General features: G+C 47.5%; 1 protein-coding gene across 5 annotated transcripts in view; it reads right to left on the reverse strand.

Annotated features, from left to right (window-relative positions):
* The window catches only part of GPATCH8 (G-patch domain containing 8), a 58184-nt gene extending 49466 nt beyond the window's left edge, over positions 1-8718 (reverse strand). For 2 of the 5 annotated variants that reach the window (XR_012046051.1, XM_072885527.1), the window contains exon 1: positions 8549-8718. Coding sequence is in view for 1 of the 5 variants with exons in the window: in XM_072885527.1 (XP_072741628.1) it covers positions 8549-8593 (45 nt within the window). In the remaining 4 variants the exon portion in view is untranslated. Of the gene's footprint in view, positions 1-7468; positions 7484-8548 lie in introns of those variants that run through there. The other 3 variants (XM_072885528.1, XM_072885530.1, XM_072885529.1) reach the window with 2 other exon arrangements.
* Positions 8719-9353: the final 635 nt, after the last annotated feature.

The raw sequence follows: 9353 nt of genomic DNA on the forward strand, positions 1-9353 counted from the left end.
CCAACACAGGTGGGAAAGGGAAAGTGTTAAAACCAGATCCAGCTCACCATAACTGATCAAGTGGTTATTACACACAATCAAAACCTAACGGGTTTATAATTTCTCTGCAAGATCCATACAAGATCCTAGGTACACTGACTACAAATCTCAGGCAGTAATTTATGCTGCCCTTTTAAGCCAAGCAGGACCTGATGACTCTATACGATGGAAGATCTCCAAAACAGAACTGGTGCAGACAACAGTGTTGATGTTTAGAAATCCATCCAGAGAATTCAAAAACAACTCCAGGAAAGCGTAGCTTAGGAGTGTTTCTTGAACATTCATTATGCACCACCCAGAAGACACATTTTTAAGACCAACACACACCTAGAAGATGACTCCATCCAACCCTGCTCGCACTGGAAGCTTTCTTGGATAATTTTAAAGGCCACGTGGTTTCTCAAAACTATAAAAAGCTATACAAAAGCAACTTTGTACTGGTACCTAGAAAGCCTTTGTTAATGCTTCCCAGAACAAAATCATCCTTTTTCCTGTTGTTCCCTGTACTGACTGTAAAGACGCAAAAATATTCAGTTAGCCTTTCCTAGCAACACAGAGGTAAAGCACTCACAAACAACAGCCAGCATTTTCCTAGCATTCCGCACCTTATAAATCAGTTTCCCATCCCCTTCCCTGTAAATAAGCAATACAAGCGGGTAAGTACAGACACTGCACATCTTCACACCCTCCAAAATAGCTTAATATTTACAGTCAACATCTTGTGAAAGCTGCAGTGAAACCTCATTTTGCGCAAATACACACATCAATTATTTTGAGAGTACTTAAGACGAAAATCCTCTCAAGTCAATACAACAAAAGCAATCACTTAAGATTTGGATACAAATTTAAATTGGCAACTTTTGAAAGCACCACCTTGTAATTACACGTTGAGAAGTTGATGGCACCTTTTGTTTACCAAAGTAGAAGTTAATTCTGATGGCAAAATTTTACCTCTTAAGTCCAAAAACACTGAAAAAACACCCGCCTGAACACATTCAAGACTACTCATAGGTCAAGAGTTTTAAAACAGGAAAATGTGCATATGAATACCTAGTTAGAGCTGCCCAATTAAAAACATGTTCTACAGTTCAGAGATAAACAGCTTGTACAAAAAGGAGTGGAAGCCAGAGGCAGGTCCCTGCTTCGCTATGCTTTGCATACTTTGGCACCAAACAAGAACAATTTAATGTCTTTCAGATTCCTTCTGCTGCTACCAACGCCAGCTATAAATCTGTTCCAGCACACGAGGGATGCTGTTGAGTTCTTCAACACTTCCAGCAACTGTACCAAAGAGTATTAGCATTGGCCTCGCTCACCCAATTTTCACTCAGCCATTTCTTAACATACCTCAATGCAGAAGATGCTGCAGCTTCCACCGCCCGTGTCTTCATGACTAACAAGGACTTTCAAACAAGAGAGACAGAGAAAACACCCTGATGGGATAGGGTGCTAATCATTTAATATCTAGGGTATCATTTACTTACCACTACAAACTTCCAAGCTTTCGTAGTATGGCCTTTTTTCTTTTTTTTTTTTCTTAATACGGTGTTTGACTTGATAAAGGATTGTTTCTAAACCAAAATGTCGCAGAAAACCTCACTCAGGAGCACGTTAACTGGATTCAAACTCATAACTCATTCCACGAGACTCTGTACTATTCAACATTTTTATCAATGACCAGAGGGGAAGTAGAGCAACTGCCAACCCAGTTTGCAGATCACGAAGCCCAACAAACGGTAAGCAACAGTGTGGACAGCGTGTTTGTACAGAGCAATCTGACCCGTGTAACAGGGGCCTGAACTCACTAACACGAAGTCTGTTTTCACAGAGCCCTGTACAAACACACCCGCAGCACGCGGCTGCACGCAAGCAGGCAGGAGAAATCCGAGTTAAAACCTCTTCACACAATACAGTAGCAAAAAGGATAAAAATACAGTCCACGGGTGTGTAACAAAGGAACAGCAAATAAGAATAAAGTAGTAAAAAAGATGTTTTTCTCTGTACATTATACAGATGGAGCCTATTCTAGAATCCTCTATGCAAGTCTTCTGGTCACAAATGGGGAAAAATTTAAGACGCAGAAAGCCATAACAACACAACAGGAATGGCAAAATGCCCTACAATAAGAGAATTCAGAGATCAGACTGTTAAGGCTCTCAAAAGAGGTTAGGACTAAGACAGAAATGTTATATATGCCCTCACATAAGAAGAGGCAGTGTACTGATGTGTGCTTTGCCATAGTAAAGAAAGACATAACAAGAAACAACAGCTAAAAGCTGAAAATAGAAAAATCTAGAAGAAAAACAAAGGAAAATACACCTTTCAGTGGTCAAACTACCAGAACAATCTACAAAGGAAAACGTTCACCATCACCAGCCGCCTTCAAGAGAAAGAGAGGCTGTAGCCAAACACTAATTCCTGGACTCAAAACTGGGTCAAATGACGGAAATTGAAGGGTGATGCCTGGATATTTAAAGCAGACATCCTAATATCAACTTCTGGCTTTAAAACTGTGGATGGCTAAAGTCTCAAATGAATTAATTGCTCAGAGAACTGCTTGAAGGTAGAAAGTACCAAGAATTACTATGGGTTTAGAACTGTACGGTAGGAAAAAAGCATATGTCAACTGAGGAAATGTTGGCCAAGTACTGCAATAGTGCTTTTTGATCAGATGAACTCCTAAAGCTCTACATCCCCACGTAGTGGGTGTTAGGAGACTGGTTAGGAGGGTTTGGTTTTGTTTTGGAGGGGGTGACTCGGAAGGAGCTGAGATAGCCTAGGCATGGTTTGTGGGACTGCAGAATAAAGTGCTTCCTTTCCTATCCAGTTAACCACGGCAACAGAGAACATCACTGCACAAGAGAAGAGAGGAGAACTGACAAAACACAGAGTTGGGAAAGGTACAACCACGACAGGAAAGAAGGTCTATGTAAAATTAACTTACCACATGAGTTCCGAAAATTCACACTGAAGTTCAGATTCTCCTGTGATCTTCTAAAAATGGAACCAATACTATTCCATCTACTTTTTAATGCGTTTTCCCCTAGTCTTCTCCTCCCTTCCTTGCTCACCTAGGCAAGCAAAAATCAGTCACAGTTCTGATGTTCCTGCTTTGCTCAACTGAGAGGTCAGCATGTCTCGCCAAGGAGGTAAGAGCAGTGCCTTCCTGTGCTGTGCCTATACCAGAAATTTAACCCTAATATAATGATAAATGAGGATCTCCAAACAATACTAATAGATTTTAGAAAATCTAAGATTAATGATTAAGTAAGAAAACATGCCATGGGAAGGGCTACCTGCTGGACGGCTCTCAACTACACCTGTCAAAGGCAAATTCACACACCAGGATCTTGCATCAGTTGGAAGCTCAGAATAACATATTTCGCAGAGACGCCAATCCTGTTCTTTCCCTCATTCCCCCACATTAATTTTTTCTTCTCCCAATTAGTAAAACTAGGCAAAAGAAAATGATACTATTCATTTCCTTGCAGCACAGAGAAAAGCCACCAACTTACTTTGCCACACAACCCACGAGCAGTCATGGCCTGCTGAAGGATATAAAAATCAAATACGTTTGCCTTAGGCAGCACCTGAGAGATGAATTGAAGTTGAAGCCACTGACAACACGCACTCATTAGAAGTACAGATTTTAAAACTCTGCGCTGTCGGCCCAGATGTCCGGTAAGCCGGACTGCCTAAGCTGCTTGGGAACAAAACTTATCCCTGACATTCTGCCAATTAAAAAGCATAAAATCCCCATGCCATCAGCGCTCAGCTCAACTTGCTGGAAGCAGCAGGACTAGAAGCACAGACCAGCCAGTAACAGCGATGTGCTCGGTTAGCTCTTTGAATCCTTTGGGGGGAGGAAAACCCCGCCCATCTTAGCATAAGCAAGAATACCAGAACTGAGGTTCAGACTGGCCATTTTTCAACCCCATTTAGAAAACCAGGCATTTCTGCTTGGTGGAAGCGTTATTCAATCATACGGACTATACAACAAACTGAAAAAACAAGAGACAGAACAGTTTGTGTTCCGTCTGGCTAATGATGCAAGTAAGTGCAATGTACATAGGAAGAGGAAATTATTGTACACATATGCACATATGGCTCGTAATATTTCTGCTTCAACAATGAAAAGGAGAAAGATATAGCAAGAAAACATTTTCTTAACATCTGCGAGTAACTGGGAGCTCCACTGGGTTTCAGCGATATGGAGACATCCACAGCATTCATTCTTTGAGTTCAGTATAGTTAATCTAAAGAATAAAATTATTGCAATTACAAACATAACACTAAAAAATATATTTACTTATTGCAGCAGTCTCATGTATTCACACAGCTTTCAGTAATGCTTTTAAAATACTCCGTTAGCATAGTCGACAGCTATTGTTCATGATTACTTGAAGTTACAATGGTTCACAAGCTTGTCTCAGCCGTGGGGAAGCCAGTCAATCAAGGAGACGGCAGAGGCAGACAAGTGACAGACATCCCTGCGACAGGTAAGTAGTATGATCTTTTAGCCAAAGGACTAAACTTGTCAGCGGCCCCACTCACAGATAACCCCTCCAGCAATGGAAAAGGGAAAAAGGTTGGGATATATTTGGGTAAGCCATCCAGCAGACTTAACTTACCATTTCAGAGCCTAGAGAGAGGAAAGAGAAGGAAGGTCAGTAACATCCTTCCTCCTTCAGTAACTCATTTCACTGCCTAAAGTCTCTCGAACAAACTGCTGTGCTGCCCTGGTCAGGGAAAGATCAAGTATTACTGGACAGAGCAAAGCTCAGCGCCTTTCACTGGAGCTGCCCTCAAGTTCAGCACCTGCAAAATACAGTCAAAACCAGGGGCTTTCCCTTGAGCTTTTCTAAAGTTTGGGAGCATACAGCAAAGAGAGAGGAGGGTCTACACCCTTTGTGCAGCTTCTAAAGCTACACAGCACAGCAAAACCAAGACAATCCTAATAAAAAAAAAAAAAGCTGCTTCATCACCTCATTGCGGCGATATCCTCCAATGCTATTTTCTGCTTCTTTGGCAATTTCAACTTTCAAACCATCCTTAGCTTTGAGATTCCTTGCACCCTACCATAGAGAAGACTCAGAATAATTTCCAAGTACATAATCTTTCTCCCCCCGCTCCATACCACGATCTTTCTCCTTAAGGATATCTGACTTTCTTACCCTTATACTAGCTACTCTTTTCCACAGGGTTACTTATAACCCCATGATCGTGTCTCCATTCCCTCTGCAGCTTTCTTTGTACCCATCACATTTGTTTGGCTGCAGTTATGGGACGGTCCCCCCGCTCCCTCTTTTTTCTCCAATCCTCAGTTGATCCCTCTGCTCAATCATTCTCCCCTCATCACCTTTTTATGCACTTCAGACCATTCATACCTTCTTTTTCTTGGCTGGTTTAGGTCCTTTCCTTGCCGAACCCATTCCCCTCCAGTGCTGTATGTTTCCATTCCTGCCTTCCCTGATTGCACTGAGCTTCCCTTAGTCAGGGACAGGGGAGGGAAGAACAGCCCTCAGCAGCTCTCACCTTTAATCCACTTCTCTCCAGCACCTCAGAAGCTCAGAAACCTGAACATCACCTGTGCTAATCCTGCATTGCTAACCTCAACTCTCCCCTGCCCACATCGATGCTTGACTCACACTCTTGCCAAACTAATCCTCCCAAACCCAGAATCTTTCCAGTTTCTTTCCAGAAAGAAGGCTGATACCGTAGAGAACTCTCAAATGCTTTTTTTTCATCCAGTGGCTCTCTTCCATGAGTCACATCACTAATCCCAAGGCATTTGCCTTTCTTCCAAACAGCTAAAAGGTTCCTTTGACCCATACACTTTGCTCCTGACCTTTTGTTTCTCTTCCTCTCTCGAGACGGTTACACAGTCTTTTTACTTCATCAAGAAGATCACAAGTAGATCACTCAAGAATGAAATCCGAGGGATCTCCACAGCCTCCCTCCCCCTCGCCATGCCGCATCCATCCCTGCTTCAAGCCATGTAATTTTAGAGCACCATCTCCCTTTTGTCATGCCTACTTGGGTCTCAACAGACTAGCAGTAACACAGGGTCACATTTGTAGTCATACTCTGTCAAAGGACAGAAATTTCACCTGCTGAAGCTTAAAATTAAAACTGCTAGAAATTGCATGGAAACGAAATTCTTAACACCAACAGAAACACTCCTACAAAGGGCGCCTACATACAAATTTGTGGCTTCACACTAACAGAGTGTCTTATTTTTGCTGTAGTTTTGAGACCAGTATTTTATAGAGATGATCAAAAGCTGCACGCTAAAGGCAGGCGCATTTTTACCTATGCTTAGCAACAGTCAGCGCAGCTTTCACAGCGGACCTGCAACACTCAGCATAGCGAGCCACTTCCTTTATTCCACACCAGTGTTATATCTCAAGTGACCTCTGTCTAAATACAGAGAAAAAAGTCAAAAATCTTCTCTGAAAGTGATTTTGATGAAGAAGAAGGAAAAATAAGGTTCAAAAAGCCTTCTTCCACCAATATACTTCAGAAAAATTGTTATACTGACCAACTGTCAGGGGTACGTGCACAGGCGTTTGAGTTCCCACCAATTCAGTGCAACCTTGGCCAAGATACTTGGGCCCAGTCTCCCTCTAATCAGCTCCTTCATAGCTCATCGTTTTCACGTTCAGTCCTCTGCAAGCCTTAACCAACTCCAAACTGTTCTTCCCAGGGGACCGATTCCCCTTTTCCCTCGAAGGAAGCTTTAACACAGAAAATAAAATGTCTTCTCACTGGCAAATTTTCAGGGAGAAAAGAACAGAGAAGTTACCCTACTACAAAAACAAACCCTACCTTTTTATTTTTCACTCTAGTCTGTGGGGAAGACAATGAAAGCCTGATATTTGGCATGGATTCAGTCCTAATTAAAAATAGTGCCCTTCCTTAAAGTCAAGGGAAAACAGGGTTGCGACTGGGTTATTGTTTCCGAGCATGCTCGGCAGCTTTTAAGATTTCGGCATCGGGTAATGGAGCCCTGTTTCCTCCCTGACATCACTACGCATTCTCCCTGCATGACCAGAGCAGTGACACAGTAACAGGTTTTGCTGCTACAATTATTTTTTTGTCCCACAAAGGGACAAGAACAAGGACACCAAGCAAAACACACATGTGAACAAGTTGTGCAATACCCGGCTGAAGAGCTTACCCATTTCTTGGGTATATCCTGCAGTACCCGACTTGTTTTGGGTTTCCCATCTCTCCCCTCCCCTCCCAAAGCAAACTCTTATGAGAAATGTATTTTCAAACCCGAGATCAGGCTCGCTCTGCTTCCTGAAACAGGAACTTCAAAACCTAATCAGACCATTTCAATATTAATTACGACTCATTTCTTCATTTAAGGAAATGAACGATGCAAACCAGCCCCCGTGTTTAGGGCTGTGTTAGGAAGCCATACCTACAATCCACAGAGAAGGTAACGCAAACGGTGCAGTCAACCACGCCGATATGTATTTTCTTGTGCGTTTCTAACAGAGTTTAAAAACGACTTATGAAGCGCGCAGCCCCTAAAACATCCAGAAGGAACAACATAAATGAATTACTACTGGATGTCCTGAACGTTTTCAAGATTGCACCTTAATGCTACATTAAGTAGAATTACACAAGCTCCGCGACTATAAAAAACACCTCCCAGATCTTTAGACGAAAGGCAGGAGTTTAGGTGAAAAGCACTGTTACAACTTCGGGTTCCCGAAACAAGAATGACACACAGAAGCTCATCAGTGGCTCTTCTCGAGCTGCGTTTATTCTCACTCCTTTTGTTTTTCTTTCTAACCTCGAGACTCTCTCGGGCTGAAGTCAGAAAACAAAATGTCATTGTCTAGGCTTAATGAGTCAACGTTAATTTCACCATTGTTTATTTAAATCCCCTTTAAAACAGCAGCAGTGGCGTTAATTACGTCGAAATATTAGCGCTTTCCTTCTGCTGTCCCCCCAAGAAAGCACGTTTCCCACAAAGGGGGTCGCTGGCCCAGGCTGGGGGCAGCCGCAGAGACGGGGACGCCTGCGCCGGGGTGCGGGGCTCGGCTGGGGGCAGCCCGGCCGGGGAGCGGGGGGCAGCGGCAGGCAGGTGAGCCCCGCGGCGAGGCGGCGGCCCGACCCGCATCCCGCCGGGCTGCCGCTCCCGCCCAGCCTCCGGCCTAACAGACCGTAAAAGCGACCGGAAAACCACCAAAACCCGCGCTCCTGCGGGCGAGGGCTACCTCAGCGGAGGGAGCCCCGCCGGCCCGCTCCCCCCCGCCGCCGTTACGACACCGCCGGCCGGTGCCTCCCTCCCCGGGCCGGCCCCCTCCCGCGGGTCACCTTGACAGCCCGCCCCGGCCCCCCGCGCTCGCGCCTTTGTGTCGTTACCCGCCGCCGCGGAGCGCCGGGCCCGCGCACAAAGCCCCGGCGGGGGGGCGGCCCGCCCCGGCCTGAGGGGGCCGCGGCCGCCGGGCGCAGAGTGGGGGCCCGCCCGCCCCCGCGGCGCAGCCGTTACCTGGAAGTCCCTGTCCTCGTTGAAGCGGGAGAACCTGTCCGCCATTTTGCGCCGCCGCCACCGCCTCGCTCGGCTCGGCTCGGCTCGGCCCGGCCCGGCCCGGCTCGGCCCCGCGCTCCGGCCGCCTCCTCTCAGCGCCGCCCGCGCCGCGGCAGCGCGCCCGCCCCGCCCCCGCCGCGCCGGGCCGCTCCGCGCATGCGCGGCAGGGCAGGTCACGTGCGCGGCGCAGGGACGCCCTCACGGCGGCGCCAGCGGGCGGGGCGGAGCGGAGCGGCGGGGCGGGGCGCGGCGCAGCGCGGGGAGGGAGCGGCTCGCTGCCAGGGGCCGGGCGGGGCGTCAGTGCCAGAGTCGGCCCGCTGACAGGGCCGGGCGGCTGCCGGGGCAGCGGAGGGCGGCAGGCGCCGCCGGCCGCACCGTTAAGCCTCCGCCGCGACGGGTCGTGTCCGCTCCCGAGACCCGCTGCCGTTTGGAACGGAGCGCGCACTACGCATGCGCCACTCCCCGTCTGCGCGCGCACCCTGGTAACCGACGAGGGCGCGAGCCGCTGTAGCAGGAGGCGGCTCCCCTCCGCCCGGCCCGTAGTGCGCATGCGCGGAGTCGTCAGGCGGCAAGGACTCGAGCCGGCGCGAGCCCCGTTTCAGCCTTCCCGCCCTCCCGGCCCGAACCAATGAGACTGCCCCAGCCTCTTGAGTGATGGCGGTGCGAACCAATTAGTAGCACGGAGTCGCCACCGCCCCCTGGCGTGCGCCGCGGGTCACGCTGGCTGCTGAGGGAGCGCGTGCGCAGACTCTCCTCAGAGGGGCCG

The sequence above is a fragment of the Ciconia boyciana genome, chromosome 22, assembly GCF_034638445.1.
Source record: "Ciconia boyciana chromosome 22, ASM3463844v1, whole genome shotgun sequence".
NCBI lineage: Eukaryota > Metazoa > Chordata > Aves > Ciconiiformes > Ciconiidae > Ciconia > Ciconia boyciana.